Raw genomic sequence first — 17,914 nt, 5'->3', positions numbered from 1 at the left:
TCTGATGCATGAGAAATAGCTGGAAACACAATTCAACGTGTAAGGGAAGACGAGAGTTTATAGCTTTCAGATAATGCAAATAAACAGGGTTTAACGTTAAATGTAGCCAAAAATTTAACTTCATCATTGTGATCGTTCATTGGTGACATTTTGTTAAATGTTGCTTTGTCATCTAAGGCAAGATCTCTTTGAGATTCATCTGCTGTATTTACATCTTGACTATGTCGCCAAACTAGACTACGTGAATCCATTCTTAGTAAGTTGTGGTGTAGTTATTACTCACCTGCCATCTCAGATGACTTTCCACTCCTTTCTTAAAGGCAGCTTTATAAAAAGGTTAGATTTCTCCTGGTTTTAAACACTTTGGTAATGATCTACACTACGTGATAAGAGCCAATATCATAGCTCTGCTGGATAAAACAATTACACAGGCAGGTGGCTTAAAGACCATTTACTCAACTGATATGCAACATGATAGATTACACATGAGCAAAGACTGAACAAACTTATTTTGCATCTACTAGAATTCTTAAGACAGAATGGACAGATTCCTGATAAGCAGTTGAGAAGTTACCATGCATGAGAACAAATGTCAAGTTCAAGTTGCAAGCAGATCAGCCATGATTTCATGGAACACCTCAGCACATCTGACCAGCTGAGTAGTCAAATCCTGCTCCCAATTCTTTCACATTCAGCTATAGACTTTCAGCAACCTCACCGAGGATGTTCACAGAATTGTAATCTGGATATTAAATGCAAAATAACGGCTGAATATTTATATCCATGATGATAGACAACTTGAGGTAAACTATGCGAAATCACTTATGTCTGAAAACATTTGCAAATCTATGTATTTTTCTGTAGCCACAGAGTTAATTTTGCTCTAGGGGATCTTACATTGGAAGAACCTCCTTATTTTTGGCTGGATATTGTAGACCAGGAACAGTGGTGTGCAACATCTGCATGAATTACCTGAGAGAAGTCTGAACATAGTCATTCTGACCAAGCACCAAAGTTGGGACACCAACAGCAGAGAACTATATACAGTGTCCTCCATAATGTTTGGGACAAATACATGTTTTCTCCATGATTTGCTTCTGTGCTCCACAGTTTTAAACTTTTAATCAAACAATTCACATGTGATTAAAGTGCACATTCCACATTTTATTAAAGGCTATTTGTATACATTTTGGTTTGATCATGTAGAAATTACAACACTTTTTTATACATAGTTCCTCCATTTCAGGGCACCACGTTTGGGACATTTGGTTTCAAAGGCATTTGTGAATACTCAGGTATGTTTAATTGCTTAATTGGTGTGGATATTACAGAGCAAAAGTTTTGATCACTTTTGGAGTATGTAGTTGCCATTTTTCAACATGAGCACCAGAATTTTGCCAATCAAAGAAGCCATTGAGGCAGAAACAATAAGAGACATTGCCCAAATCTTAGGCTTACCAAAATCTACTGTTTGGAACATCATTAAGAAGAGAGTGTACTGTTGAGCTCAGTAATCGTAAAGAAACTGGTAAGCCAAGGAATGCCTACACTTCTGATGACAGAAGAATTCTCATCATAATGAAGAAAAATCTCTAAACGCCTGTCCAACAGATCAGAAATATTCTTCAGGAGGCAAGTGTGGATATGTCAATGACTACTGCAAGTTCATCACTGCAAGAGGCAAACCACTAGTTAGCTGCAGAAACAAGATGGCCTGATTAGTTTGCCAAGTATTTAAAAGAGCCTGTAGAATTCTGGAAAAGATCTTATGGACAGATGAGGCCAAGGTTAACCTATAATCAGAGAGATGGCAAGAGCAAAGTGTGACACCGTGTCAAACTCAAATTCACGGAGGGCCAAAATTAAAAACTTGGACTAAGTCAAGGGCCGAACTAAATATTTATTGAAAATTTTCAACAACATCTGCAGGTTTTCTCTTCTTTCAACATATGTAATGTTAAACTTTTTCTTATTAAAATAAATGTTTAATAATAGTTTTGGATAAACTCTTTCCAGAAGCATTAACAAATGAGAAATAAAATATTCAATAAATAATATTTCTCTATAGAGGATTTGTCAAATGTTGCTAGTGTGCTGTCGAATAGGAAAAATCTGAGGCCTATTGAGAATGTGGGAGAATAACAATCAAATGGGTGACTGATTGTGGGCATGAACTCTAGCAGAGTTATTTGCCATGCCCTTTTTCCATTGGTACAGATATCCTTTGATTTACACACTTTTCAAGTTTTATGCCTAATGAGCTTGTATCCAGGTGCAGGACCATTTTTAATCAGGAATATATTTATCACTGTGACATGAAACTATTGGAAGATCGTTTTATCCTGAGATTAAAGTTCATAATACTTACTCAGGCCTGTGTGCGGGAGGGCGGGGTTTGCGGGCGATCGGGTTGGACAACGACATTGCGGGGGCATCGGCTCTCGCTGCAGGGCGGCATCTCGGCGGATCAGCGGCCCCGTTACCGTGAGTCGCAGGTCGGCCTGCGGCAGGGAGGGGGAGTGGGCAACGGTCCTGGTGAGGTCAGGCCCCCCCTGAGTTTCTGGCGAACCCCCCTTGACCTGCTGAGTTTCTCCCGGACCCCCCTTGACCTGCTGAGTTTCTGGCGGACCCCCCTTGACCTGCTGAGTTTCTGGCGGACCCCCCTTGACCTGCTGAGTTTCTGGCGGACCCCCCTTGACCTGCTGAGTTTCTCCCGGACCCCCCTTGACCTGCTGAGTTTCTCCCGGAACCCCCTTGACCTGCTGAGTTTCTCCCGGACCCCCCTTGACCTGCTGAGTTTCTCCCGGACCTCCCTTGACCTGCTGAGTTTCTCCCGGACCCCTCTTGACCTGCTGAGTTTCTCCCGGACCCCCTCCCCTTGACTTTCTGAGTTTCTCCCGGACCCCTCCCCCTTGACCTGCTGAGTTTCTCTTGGACCCCCCTTTGACCTGCTGAGTTTCTCCCGGACCCCCCTTGACCTGCTGAGTTTCTCCCGGACCCCCCTTGACCTGCTGAGTTTCTCCCGGACCTCCCTTGACCTACTGAGTTTCTTCCGGACCCCCTTTTCTTTCCGTGCCAGTGTCCCACGACCTTTCCAGGGCAGTCTCCGCGCTCAGGACCGCACTGGGAACCCGGTCAGCGGTGGAGGAGCAGGTGAGCGCGGCTAATCCCGATCCAGCCCATGCCACTCCCAAGATTGGCGGGGGGTTCCACCCTACCTGCCCGACCAGCCTCGCTCTCCACGTGTACTCCGGGCGCCTGCCGCTGGTCCGGTGGGAAGGCGCAGGGCGGCCGGCGCCCCCATCGCCCGGCAGGGAGCCCCAATCTTTCCTCCGGCGTCCCGACTCCATCTGCAACTCCAAGAAACGTTGTGCCACTGGGGTTCCGGGCGCTGGGAAGCGGCCTTGGCTTCCCCTGACACCGGCCAGGTCGCGCTGCGGTGGGGGGGTGGGTGGGGAGACACGACAGCGTGTTTATAAAACCGCCCACCACTACTTTTCAAGGACCAGGATTTTTCTCTCTCTCTCTCACCCTGGGACACAGCGGTTACCATGCATGCGCTATACTGGCGCGGCGGCCAGCGGGCCACCTCTAATACATTTTTGATATGATCTTGCGGGACAAATATAATTATATCGCGGGCCAGAGTTTGACATGTGTGCCGTAAAGGAACTGTCCAAGATCCAAAGCATACCACCTCATCTGTGAAACATGGTGGTGAGGGTGGTGTGGCCTGGGCATGTATGGCTGCCACAGGTCCTGACGTACTTATCTTTATTGACGATGTAACTTCTGATGGCAGTAGCACAATGAATTCTGAGGTGTACAGAAACATCCCATCTGCTCAAGTTCAAGCAAATGCCTCCAAACACATTGGACAGCACTTCATCCAACAGCAAGACAATTATCCCAAACATACAGTTAAAGCAAAAAAAAAAAGAGGTTTTTTTTTAAGCTTAAAATCTGATAAATTCTTCAATGGCAAGTTAGTCAACCAAAAATCCAATTGAGCACATCTTCCATAGGCTGAAGAGAAAATTGAAGGGGACAAGCCCCAAAAGAAGCAGGAGCTGAAGATGGCTACAGGAGGGGCCTGGCAGAGCATCAACAGAGAAGATACTCAACACCTGGTGATGTCTATGAATCACAGACTTCAAGAAGTCATTGCATTCAAGGGATATGTAACAAAGTACTAAACATGACTATATTAATTTACATACCATTGCTATGTCACAAATATTATGGTGCCCTGAAACGAGCAGTCTATGTATAAAAATTGCTGTAATTTCTACATGGTCAATCCAAAATGTATGCAAATAACCTTGAATAAAATTTGGAATGTGCAATTTAATCATGTTTGATTACAAATTAAAACTGTGGAGCACAGGGACAAATAAAGGAAAAAAAAGTCTTTGTCCCAAACATTATGGAGGGCACTGTACCGACAATTACCACATTTAATACATGTTTAATAAAATCATACCCCAGAGGCTGGTGGAAAAACTGTCCTCACAAGGAATCAACAACCTCTCGGTAACCTCTCTGGATCCTGGACACCTCATGGAAAGGCAAAAGATTATTGAATACCTCCACACTGTGCATTGGTGCACCTCAGGGCAATGTGCTCAGCCAACTCCTGTTCATACTACTGACCACTGCAATACCAGATCCAGCTCCAACAGAGCCATGAAATTTCCAAATGATTTGGCAGTTGCTTACCTCATCAGCAACAACAATGAATTGCAATACAGAGAAGTGGAAAATCTTGTTAAATGGTGCAAGTATAACTACCCGAGTCAACATGTGCAAGTTAAAGAAGATGATTGCGGACTGAAGGACCAAGGATGATCACCCTCTAAGACACATTAACTCTGGAGTAGAGAGCATCAAGTTCCTGAGGCCACCAGGAAGTGACCGAATCTGGTTACATACCTCGTCACTTGTCAGGAACATACAACAGTGAATGCACTTCCTTAGAAGACCGAAGCGAGCAAGGCTACCAGCCACCATTCTGTTACCTTTATTCGGGAGCTCTATCAAAAGCATTCTGTTGGTTACATCAGTGTTGTAGGGTTGCTGTAAACCTCTCATCAGCCACAATTGACACATTTTACCATTCACAAATTTATTTCTTTATGGTATGTTGTTGTGGCCCATACACAGAGATACAAACCGGCCCACAAAATGGCTGATGAATGCGGCAACCACACGGACCTGGGGGTGACGTCCCGCACAGCAGGAAGATGGGAAACTCTGACGGGAATGCAGGCCAATCCCAGGCCGGTGCTTCAATGACACCGAGTCCTGACGTTAGCACCTAGGGCACATATAAGCATAATGGCCAGAGCAATAAACCAGTCTTGTTTTCTAAGGCTTTGGTGTGCATTGCTCTTCTCCACACTCATGTAGCATGAATGCTACATTGGTGACCCCAATAGGTTCAACTGGCAGTTGGATGCAAAGATAACAGATCAAGCGGAACCAGCAACCATCCATGTGGTCTTACTCAGGCTCCCAACATTTTTGGGTGTTGCAGCCACATGTGTGACTTGAGCAGGCCGTGGCTCAGTTCCAACTTTGAAACATCGCCGCCGATGGCACCTGCAACTCCTACATCATGAGGGCCCCCTATCGGAACAAAGCGGCAAGGGTTGTATATTTCTTACAGCAGCCTCCAAAGCAAGGCAAATATGTGGCCCTCAAAGAGTTGTTAACCTGCACATTCGGGTTCTCCCGGCACAAGCCTGCCGCCCGATTGCTGCATATGGATGGATTGGGGGACAGGGCACCGTCCACCCTAATGAGTGAGATGCTCACTCTAACAGAGGGCCACAAACCTTGCCTGCTCTTTAAGCAGATCATTCTGGAGTAGTTGACAGAGGATATCAGACACTTGCTCATGGATGAGGACTTCAGCGACCCTCAGAGGGTCACAGCCCAAGCAGACATGCTCTGGAGAGCGAAGAAGGAGACCAGCGCAGTCGCAGACCACATCAGCAAGCCTCACAAACATTGCCTGCAAAATCAAGACCAGCAGAGAGACGTTTATACCCTGGGACACCTCTGCTACCATCACAGCAATGGAGTGCAGAGGCCCGTCGATGGCCCAGAAAACACCCTGGCCAACTGTCGCTCAGGGCTGTGGCGGTTGGCCTGTGATAGCTTCCTCTACGTCAGGGACTCCTTGTCTGGCAGACATTTCCTGGTCGACAATGGGGCCGAGGTAAGTGTCCTACCCACCTTCCCTCCCCACCCTGCAGGCCTCAACACTCGCAACAGCAAGCAGGGCCCAGTAGAGAGGGCAGCCAACAGCTCCTCCATTCAGAATTTTGGAACCCGCATCATTCCCCTTCAGTTCGGCAACAGCCACCATACACGGACCTTCATCCTCGCAGCAGTGGCGTGACCACTCCTGAGGGCTGACTTCCTTCGTGCCCACTGCGTGCTTGTCGACCTCAAGGGACAGTGCCTAGTGTACACCAGAAATTTTCAGACTTTGCCTCGGGGGCGGGGGGGGGGGGGCAGGGGTAGGAGCCAAGCTACCTGGACTCTATAACACTTACGAACAATGAATTTGCCCGTATCCTGGCAGAATTTCCCTCAATAGTGGCACCACAGTTGTCCGCAGCCAAGCCAAAATACAGGTAAGACGCCATATTTTGACTGCGGGCTCCCCGCTCCATGCCAGGGCGTGCTGACTCCCTCCCAAAAAGCTCAGCCTAATGTAGGAGAGGTTTAAGAAAATGGAGGAGTTGGGGATTCTACGGCATTCCAACAGTCCCTAGGCCTCCCCTTCCACGTGATGCCCAAATCAGCAGGGGTTTGGAGACCATGTGGCAACTACCGCCACCTCAATGAGGTCACCACGCCCAACAGATATCCTGTGCCTCACATCCAAGACTTTGCGGCCAACCTGCATGGGACAAGGGTGCTCTCCGAGGTAAACCTCATCCGGGGATACCACCAAATGCCCTTTCACCCCCAGAATATCCCCAAGACCACAATTATAACCCCCTTTGGCTGCTTTGAATTTCTCCACGTCCCCTTTGGTCTAAAGAATGCGCACAAACTTTTCAGCGGCTGATGGACACAGGGGGCCAGGATGATATCCTCATCGCCAGCCGCAGCCGCAAAGACCACACCACCCACTGGAGACAGATGTGCACCTTGAGAGAGTTCAGGCTGACAAACAACCCTGCGAAGTGTCAATTCAGCCTGGACACCATTGACTTCCTGGGGCACAGGATAAACAAACACATGGCTACATTACTCTCTAAGAAGGTTGAGGCGGTCCAGCACTTCACTAAAGTCACACACTGTAAAAGAGCCAAAGGAATTCGCTGGTATGATAAACTTTTACCACAGGTTCATACCAGCAGCGGAACGCATCATGAGCCCCCCTCTTCATGCTGAGGACGGGCAAGTCAAAAGAAATTATTTGGGAAATTGTGTCTTCGAGGGTGTTCCAGAATGCCAAAGGTGCACTGGCCAATGCCCACCCCAGACCAGAGGCACCAATCGCCCTGACAGTCGACACCTCCAGCACAGCAGTAAGGGGTATTGAGGGCCAGTAGCAACCCCTAGCCTTTTTCAGCAGGCACCTCCACCCTCCAGAGCTCAAATACAGTGCTTTCAACTGAGAGCTATTGGCACTGCACCTGGCAGTAAGACATTTCCGTTACTTTTTGGAAGGTCGCCAATTCAAGGTCTTCACCAATCACGTCACTGATCTTTGCCTTTCATAAGGTATCATATCAGTGGTCGGCTTGACAACAGACTTTTGACTTACGAGTCTGAATTTACCATGAAAACACAGCACATCAAGGGGAAAAACAACATGATAGCTGATGCTCTGTCATGTCCTGTCCCAGGGGTCAACTACGTAGCCCTCGCCAAAGCACAGCAACAGAACCCTGAGATCCCTGTCTAGAGGACAGCTGTCTCCAGCCTCAGGGTAGAAGACATCTCCATTGGCCCAGGTAACCTGACACTACTGTTCAACGTCTCTATCGGTAGCCACCGCTCCATCGTTCCAGCTGCATGGAGGCACCAGGTTTTCGATGTCGTCCACAACCTGCACATCCGGCAATCCAAACCACGGTCAAAATGGTAGCTAACAGGTTTGTCTGGCATGGCCTCGGTAAGCAGGTCTGCCATTGGGCCAAAACCTGCATGAACTGCCAGTCCTCTAAAATGCAGGTTCACATGAGATCACCCACACACTCTTGAACGAGCATGGTGCAGGTTCAGCCACGTACACATAAACATAGTGGAGTCAATATCAGTTTCCCATGGGGCAAAATACCTCGACCATGGTTGACTGCTCCACAAGGTGGCTGAGGTGGTCCCACTGGCTGATAAAACCAAAGAAACCTGCGTCAAGTCACTTATCGACATATGAGTGTCCAAATTCAAAGTCCCAGAGCACCTAACCTCGCAGCAACCCCCACCACATGGCCGGCCAAAACATAGCATCTCCAGCGACATAAAAACTTAGCAATATGTATTTATGAGAAGGGGAGCACACCAGCCGCTCCTACAACAACCCAATGAGGGGCCCCACAGGGTCGTCAGGGACAACAGCTACACCTTCATCATCAACATCAGCGGTAAGGAGGAGATACCGTTGACCTCCCGAAACTAGCATATCTGAACTGTAATGAGCCAGTCTCCACTCCTCCCCCGTAATGCAGGGGCAGACTGCCCAAGGCAATGGACAATAGCCCGATCATCAGTTCGGGGGGGGGGGGGGGGGAGGTTGTGTAGCCCTCTTCTTATGGAGATGGGGACCAGCTCACAAAATGTCTGATGAATGCGACTGCGCTGACCGAGGGTGACTCTGACCATCGTCCTAGGTGACTACCCACATGGCAGGAAGATGGGAAACTCTGGCGGGAACGCCAGCCAATCCCAAGCCAGTGCACCAATGACGCGGGGACCTGATGTTAGCGCCTGGGGCCCATATAAATGCGAAGGTTGGAGTAATAAACCAATTTCGTTTTCCAAGGTTTTGGTGTGCATGTTGTTCTTCTCACACTCGCACAGCATGACCGCTACAATGTAGATGTTCTCCATTTTCCTCGTTTCTCGCAGAAACTCCAGCCATTCCTGATCTGTTGTCTTCCCCATTAGTGTGCTTTTCCAATTGACTTTGGCCAGTTCCTCTCTCATGAGACTGCAATTTTCTTTACTTCACTGAAATACCGACTCATTGGACTTTAGCCTGTCTTTTTCAAATTTCCATGTGAACTCAATTATAATGTGATTACTGCCTCCTAAAGGTTCCTTTACCTTTATCTTCTTATTCTGAAAATACATCCTTTAATTCTGAGGCTGTGCCCTCTGGTCCTAAACTCTCCCACCACTGGAAATATCTTCTCCACATCTTCACTAACTGGCCCTTTCAATATTCAGAAAGTTTCAATGAGGTTTCCCACCCTCATCCTTCTAAACTACACTGAATACAGGCCCAGTTCTTCTCATCTCTGGCTTCATTCTCATAATTTTTTCTTGGCCCTCCTCAACACCAGCACATCCTGGCAGCGTGGTTAGCACAATGCTATTATTGTGCCAATGAACCAGGTTCAAATCAAGCACTTTTTAAGGACATTCACTCCTTGTTTGTGTGGGTTTCCTCTTGGTGCTCTGGTTTCCTGCCACCACCCTTCAAAAACATATGGGGATTGTAGGTTAATTAGTGTATTTGTGGGCTACAAGGTCATGTTACCATGCTATATGGTTCAATTTAAAAAGTAAAATCTTCCTAAGATATGGGGCCCAAAACTGCTCACAATACTCTAAATGTGGTCTGACTAATGCTTTGTAAAGCCTCAATGTTACATTTTTGCCTTTATATTCTAGTCCTCTTGAAATGAATGCATTTGCCAACTTTATTACTGATTCAACCACAAAGTCAACATTTTGGGAATCCTGCAAAAATACTCCCGTATTCCTTTGGACTTCCGCTTTCTTAATTTTCTCACATTTAGAAAATAGTCTACTTTATTCCCTTTCCCAAAGTGTATGATCATACATTTTCCTACACTGAATTCCATCTGCCACTTCTTTGCCCATTCTCCCAACTTACCAAATCCCTCTGCAGACTCCTTACTTCTTCATCACTACCTACCCTTCCACCGATCTTCATATCATTTACAAACTTGGCCACAAAGTCATCCAAATCATTTATATGAAAAGTAGAAGGCCCAACATTGACCTCTGTGGCACACCAGTAGTCACCAGCAGCCAGCCTGAAAAAGACTCCTTTATTCCCACTCTTTCCCTTCTTCCAGTCAGCCAACATCCATGCTAATTGCTTTCACGCATCTCCCATATTATTTAGCAGCCTCATGCACGGCATTTTGTCAAAGATCTTCTGAAAATCCAAGTAAACAATATCCACCAATCCTCCTTTGTGTGTCCTCCTCTACTTCCTCAGAGAAGCATGGCTTAACTAGAGAAAGCTCATATTTTAAGCATGAAACATGTTCTACAAACCACAAGGTATTAAGTCCATGACTCAAAATATCAAGCCTTCTCCACTGAAAATTTATATCGAGACAAACACCTGTCTAACATTAAAAAAGGATTCCTGCTGGCAAAAATTAATAATTGAAATTTAACTATTCCAACAAGGTATAATCCTGGCTAGCATTTAAATCTCTATTCTGTCCTATGGGATTTATCAAAGTCCCCACAATAAAAGCAATGTGATTAAAGGGAAAATAGAATTGCTTACACTTTGTTTAATTTAGTCTTATTTATTTTCTATCCAGAACTATATTGGAATATATAATGAGAAACAGATGGTTAATTACCATATTGATAGAATTTGATGATTTAAAGAAATATTGTTACATAAAAAAACAAATATGGATTGGTTTTCAATTTACATTTATATTTAATTTGATATGCATGTGACACTATATGCTATAGATGGCTGCGATGCTTCACTACCCAATGAGCTGAACACCTTCTATGCCCTTTTTGAAAAGATCCACCAAACAGTGCCTACTAGAATCCTTGAAAAAGTTGAGGACCCTGTGATATCTGTCTGAGGGGGAACATCAGAACATCATTCAAGAGAGTAAACCCTCACAAGGCATCAGGCCCTGACAGCATACCTGGCATAGTAATGAAAATCTGCGCCAACCAACTAGCCGGTGTGTTCACAGATATTTTCAACCTCTCAGAGATTCCCACCAGGTTCAAAAGGGCATCAATCATCCCGGTACTCAAGAAGAGTAGCGTAAGCTGTCTCAACAACTACCGGCCAGTAGCAATAACTTCTACTGGAATGAAATGCTTTGACAGGCTGGTCATGGCCAGAATTAACACGTACCTAAGTAAAAATTTGGTCCCACTGCAATTCACCTATCATCACATTCTCTACGGCAGATACAATGTCTCTGGCTCTCCACTTAGCTTTTGATCACCTCGAAAACAGCAATTCATACATAAGGCTGCTCTTCATAGACGACAGCTCGGCCTTCAATACTATTATTCCCTCAGTGCTGGTCAAGAAGCTACAAATTCGAGGCCTCTGTACACCCCTCTGCAACTGGATCCTTGACTTTCTCATCAGAAGACTACAATCAGTACGAATTGGAAACAACTTCTCCTCTTCGCTGATCATCAACACAGGCGCACCCAAGGATGTGTGCTTAGCCCACTGCTCTACTCATTATACACCCATGACTTTGTGGCCAGGCACAATTCCAATGCCATCTACAAGTTTGCAGATCACACCACAGTTGTCAGCAGGGATATACATCAGCTCGATGAACGACAATAATCTTGCACTCAACGTCAGCAACAAGAAGGAGATGATTGTGGACTTCAGGAGGAAGGCAGGGGAACACTACCTAGTCCTCATCAAGGGCTCAATAGAGGAGAGTGTCAAGAACTTCAAATTCCTAGGTGTCAACATCGATGGTGCAATCACAAAGAAGGCTCCCCAGCGGCTATACTTTTTGAGGTGCCTCAGGAGATTCGGTACATCACTGAAGACTCTTGCAAACTTCTACAGGTGTATCATGGTGAGCATTCTGGCTGGTTGCATCACTGCCTGATGTGGCGGTATTAACTCTCAGGACAAGAATAAACTCCAGAGGGTTGTTAACTTGGCATGCGACATCACAGGCACCAGACTTCACGCCATCAAGGAGACCTACACAAGGCGGAGTCTTAAAAAAAAAAAGCAGCCTCTATCCTCAAAGATCCCCACCACCCAGGACATACCCTCTTCACTATCGGGGAAAAGGTACAGGAGCCTAAAAATGAGCACTCAACAGCACAAGGACTTTTTCTCCACTGCAATCAGATTTCTGAATAATCAATGAATCAAAGACACTACGTTACTTTTTGTTATTATTATTATTACAACACTTTTTTTTATATAGTAATGTCGTAAGATGGTTATAATATGAATGTTTACACCATGATTCTGCTACAAAAATAAAAACAAATTTCATGACTTGTTCATTACAATAAATCCTGATTCTGATATGACCAAGTTGTTTGTTATATTAGAAGATTTTGTATGGAGGATTTATATTTTAAACCCAATAAAAATATTTTTAAAGAAAATAATTGATATCAAACTGCTTTCTTCTACAAGTTGATATTAAATCCCAGGAAATTAATTATCTGGCAAAAGAATGAAAAAGAACATTAAAAAACAATGTTAAATTTAAGTAGTATTGGACTCTCTTGAATGATTTGTATTAATATCAAAATTCCCAAGAATATTACTCCAATAACAATTTTATCATTTTCTTAATATATTGGTCAATTTCTTATGAAATCTATACCATACACATCAACTAGGTCTAAAGCATATTGTCCTCACCAAGATATAGCTTGAAAATTGTAAATTTGGGATGAAAACTATTTCCAATTTTACTTTGGGAGTGGAGACTCAGTGGTCAGAAGTCCATTAGAAATTTGACAAAAGATGGTGAAATAGAAAGGAATAATTACTCAAGCTAGAAATCTGAAACAGAAAATGCTGGATATGCTCAGCAGATCAGGTGCTTTTGAGGAGAGTTGATATTTTGGATAGACCGCCTTGCAACTGTATTTTCTCCTGGATTCACAATTTTGCATTGAAATTGTTCTCTTAAAAACCTCAAAACTGCAGATGCTGTAAAACTGCTTTGGCATTTTTTGTTCCCTTCCCTTTTTCCAATCATTGTAGAAATTAGCAAGTTCATTGTTAAACTACCTTCCACATGTTTTAATATTTTCCAAGGTTTAAAGAAAATGCTTAATTATCAATCTTACCTCAAACTTAGCAATATATCTAAAATATTGAACACATCCTTTCCACCGTGCATATAAAAACAAAGATCTAGTTTCTACGTCTGGTCTACGTTTATCCATATAGGATTTTATTCATTCTACAAAGGTTCAAATAAGCACTGGAGGAATTAGCCACCAAATGCAATAGGCTCTATTGCAATGGGTAGTGCTTTAACCTTGCGAGAAGTCAAAAACCGCTGAGTTCCATTTTATCAAAGCTGTGTTTAGTTAGTATTGGCTAACAAGTCCAGTTTTGCCACTGATGTCACATTGGGTCAGGATTGTGCAAACAATACAGGTTTTACCAGTGTCAAAGAAAGTGCTCTGTTGCATTGTGCAAAACTAGGTAAATGAACCATGTGGGGGAAAAAAAAACCATGTATTTGATTTGAAATCCTGGACACAAGAATACTTGAGTTTTGAGAGGACAAACTAGAGCATTCCTAGGAAACCTTTCTTAAGCCGAAATGGCATAAAGCAAAGACCCATTCCCTACTGTTGGAGGCTATTTTCGTAAAAGCAAAAACCCATTCAAATCCTTTCATAAAAGCGAAAACGGATGTCTTTGTAAGAGTGAATTTTTGTAATTTGAGTATTTGTAAAGCAGGGTATACCTGTATACTTAAAAACAAAACAAATCATCGTCTATCCATGATCCTGTCAACAAATGTCAAGCAAAAGTGTCAAAAAATATCTTGAAGTATACAAAGCTTTTGACAGCATATAGAGACTACAACCTTTAATTTGCAATTGAAGCTTAAAAACTGCACACCCAATGAATGCAGAAGACTGCCAAAGATGTAGCAATATTTGTAACACAAATTCAGATGGCAGTTTCTATCAAGTATTAATTCAATAGAATACCTGGTATTTATCAACAGTAATATCAAATTAGTTAAGCAGTTAACCAAAACATTAGATAGACTTCTAAAATTGAATTTTGTTATAATACTACACACCAGATTCTAAAACTTAATTTAAATGTAAACATTTTTATAGGATATGATTCATCAGAATATACATACGATTAAAAACTACAAGCTAAGGCAAACTTAAATAAAAATCTATTGCAATTTTTTTCAAATATTTCAAAGTCAATTTCTTGAACAATAATTACAGCTTAAACCTTTAAAACACTCACCACATGGAACATTTTCAGTTTGATGTATATTAACCAGTCATTTCTGAAAATTTTAATGAACCATAGAACAATACTGGACAGAAACTGGCCCTTTGACTCTTCTTGTCTATACCGAACCATTATTCTGGCTAGTCCCATCGACCTGCATCCAGACCACAGCCCTCCCATACATCTCCAATCCATGTAGCTATCAATTTTTTTTTAAATGTGTAAATTGAGCTGCTTTCACCACTTCAAATGGCAACTTGTTCCACAATCTCTATTCTCTGCATGGTTCCCCCAATGCTCTCCTTAAACATTTCATCTTTCATACTTAACCCATGGCCTCTAGTTCTTGTCTCACTTAGCTCAGTGGAAAAAAGCCTCTTTACATTAACCCTTATCTATACCCCTCATACGGCAGCAGAAAAAAGTTCATGTTAGACAAAGTCACCAGGAAAAGCTTCATTGTATTCCTTCTGAAGACTTGACCTGAAAACAACTGTGGTCACAAGAGCCACTGCAATTGCAAGACAACTTTATTTTTTAATGGTTTTGCAATACAGACAGAATGTTTTGCCTTCCTACTTGCCTGATGTGCCAATATACTAACTATTAAAAACTCGACTTTTCTACCTTCACGCAACGGAGGGGAAAGCAATGAGATGATCCGCAATAATATTCCACGTCACGTCTCAACATCCCTTTGCATCAATTCACACTGCCTCTCAACTTTGCGTCAACAAAAAACGGAATACATTTTGTTCCTTTGTGCAAATTAACATGAATGCCTAGGACACCAGCAGTAGTCACAACTCTCAATGAAAAATTACATTTATTTTTATAATTTTCTGTCAGTCATCAATTCAACACCAGTTTATTACCACCAATTCTACAAACTCCAAATTTGTTTAAAAACCTCTCAAGGTGAGGGATTGAATAGGAAAAATAGTGAAAATAGCAAAAATGATAAGAGGTGTTTGATGGTAGAGAAAAGCTGTGGTGAAAGATGGTGGCAGAGAGGTCACTTAACTACAGGATCATCATTGAATATTTAAGGGGTGACTGAGCTGGAAGTAGATATTGTTGAAACCACAGAAGAAAATTCAATTGAGCAATGCAGAAAGAGGAGAGTCTAAATCCAGAACACTAGTTTCTTAGTGATTGCTATAAAAAGTTAAACAATATAAACACCAAACTACAATAATTTTACATAGGTTGTATGTTCTGACCCAAGTTGATTCATATTGTAAAAGCATTTCAAATTTTAGATTGTTATCTGAACAAATCATGATCTACATGAGCAAACATAAGTGTGCATGACCCTAAAAATAATGCCCTGGAAACATTGACAAGAATGCAAAAAGAAAATAGACACTGGAGTTAGTTACCAGGCCATTCTGACCTGCCACACCATTCAATTTCATGACTGATCTATGCTGGCCTCAACTCCTCCTCCTCTTCAAGTTTATGTTCATACAGATTTAAGTTTAAAATCTCAATTTTGGGATTTGTGCAGTACAATAATTCTTTATTCTAAATATTATATAGTAACCATATAAGTAACCAAATAAATGTAAAACTTCTGTTATTCCACATGCTTTTGCTTGGGTATGGATAAACAGGTTGCAATTTCAACTATTTAAAAAGGTTGCTGCATATTAAGAAGAGACAACATTTCCTTGTAATGCAGTACAAATTGAAGTCAAATCAACTTTTCTCCCTCAAATTCAGTCTAATTTACATGCAATATTCCACACCATTATTAAACTGGCCCCTTCTAATGCGTGCATGTTTTCCCTTCAGAAGGTGTTACACAATTTTCACTCAAGAATAATTTGGTGAGGGGGGTAGGGGGAAGAGGAGGTAGCTGTCGAAGATAAACACAAAGGACAATTATTGTGGCTGTTTTTAATATTTGCCAGTTGGCTTTTTTTTTAAAAAAAAGAAAAATGGCATGGAACATCCTGAAAGTAAAACAGCAGTCACAAGCAGGTGATCATCCAGTAAGACATCCACATATAATACAGCAAGCAATACATTGAACAGAAATGCAGAGTTGAAAGTGGAACAGAGCAAAGGCAACATACCATATATTTTGGCATACAAGTTGACCCCATTTTTTAGCCTCAATTTTAAGGGTTTTATGGTATATTTGGCGTACAAGTCGACCCCAATTTTCTGGCTGTCTGAGGTACACTTGTTGACCAGCATGTAAGTTGCCCCTCAAAGTTCACAATGCCCGAGTTGGTCTGTTGACCGGCGCATAAGATCGCGCTGTTACGAGTCCAGAGGACCCCAAAATCCAGCAGCAAAAAAATATTCACCATGACAAAGGGTTACTTGAACAAAAGTTGTTTTAATTATCTTTGAACGTGGAAATAGAATCAAACTTTAAACTTATCTCTATTGACTCACTTAACCCCACCCCTTCTAATTCTAAGCACACGTGTGTGTAATATGTGTGTAAGTTCAGCAAAGTTCTTTGGTTCACTGTCCAGTTTTAATGGTTGCAGGAAATTCAATTTGTACTGCATTACAAGGAAATGTGGTCTCTTCTTAATATGCGGCAACCTTTTTAAATAGTTGAAATTGCAACCTGTTTATCCATACCCAAGCAAAAGCATGTGGAATAACAGAAGTTTTACATTTATTTGGTTACTTATATGGTTACTATATAATGTTAACAGAAGTTAACATTAATAAAGTTCATCAGGCTTTGGTGCTTAACAAGTAAATGGTTACCACTCAGAAGGGTTCTTGTTGTTTTTGAGAGAGAGAGAGAGAGAGAGAGAGAGAGAGAGAGAGAGAGAGAGAGAGAGAGAGAGAGAGAGAGAGAGAGAGATTCCTTTTTTTAATCAGCCACTCCAATGTCTTGCTGATGAAATATTTTCGGGGTTCTCCAGATGATAACCTCTTTCTTTCAAGTCAATACAGAGTTCCTTTCTGTTTCTAATTCAAGGGAAACACTAGTCCTTTCCTTTGACCAGGCTGTCTTCCAAAGCTTGCCAGCTTGTCCCTCTGGAACCGATGTCTGTGTCTCTGCTCTCTCCCTCTCCCTCCAACTCTGAGAGCAAAGCCTGTTTTTTTCAGCTCTCTGCCTGCAAAGATCACATGACCTTCCAAACAGTAAATGCTCTTTTCCAGACAAAGCCCCTACTGCCTGTTGTTATATTTGTTGCCTTTTGCAAATTACAGTCCATCATAAGTCTCTGTGCACTCTTGCAAAAGCTCTGTGCTTTAAAGTGTATGAGTGTGACCTGCTCTAACAAGTCTTTCCCAGTTTATCTCCCAAACACCTCCATATACTCTATCACAGCACAGATTGATCTGCTGGGCATTGGCTGGAGGTGATTGCTATCATGGTGGGTCCATCAACACAATGCAGCACACAACGAAAATATGAAGCAATTTTTAAGTTGGAGGTGATAGAAATGGCCAAGAAAACCAACTGGGCTGCTGCAAGAAAATGTGTTGAGCACGAGAAGTTGT

General features: G+C 42.8%; 1 protein-coding gene across 25 annotated transcripts in view; it reads right to left on the bottom strand.

Moving 5' to 3' along the window:
- Positions 1-17,914, bottom strand: part of LOC138736934 (clathrin coat assembly protein AP180-like) — a 209,066-nt gene that overhangs the window by 163,401 nt on the left and 27,751 nt on the right. For 20 of the 25 annotated variants that reach the window (XM_069887162.1, XM_069887167.1, XM_069887168.1 and 17 more), the window contains exon 3: positions 3,219-3,350. The exons of the other annotated variants lie outside the window; for them this stretch is intronic. In XM_069887162.1, the coding sequence (XP_069743263.1) occupies positions 3,219-3,350 (132 nt within the window). The remainder of the gene's footprint in view (positions 1-3,218; positions 3,351-17,914) is intronic. 25 annotated transcript variants of the gene reach the window in all.

Source organism: Narcine bancroftii, chromosome 6 (genome assembly GCF_036971445.1).
Source record: "Narcine bancroftii isolate sNarBan1 chromosome 6, sNarBan1.hap1, whole genome shotgun sequence".
Lineage (NCBI taxonomy): Eukaryota > Metazoa > Chordata > Chondrichthyes > Torpediniformes > Narcinidae > Narcine > Narcine bancroftii.
The sequence above is the reverse complement of the archived record's forward strand: the minus strand, read 5'-3'. Positions and strand labels throughout refer to the sequence as shown.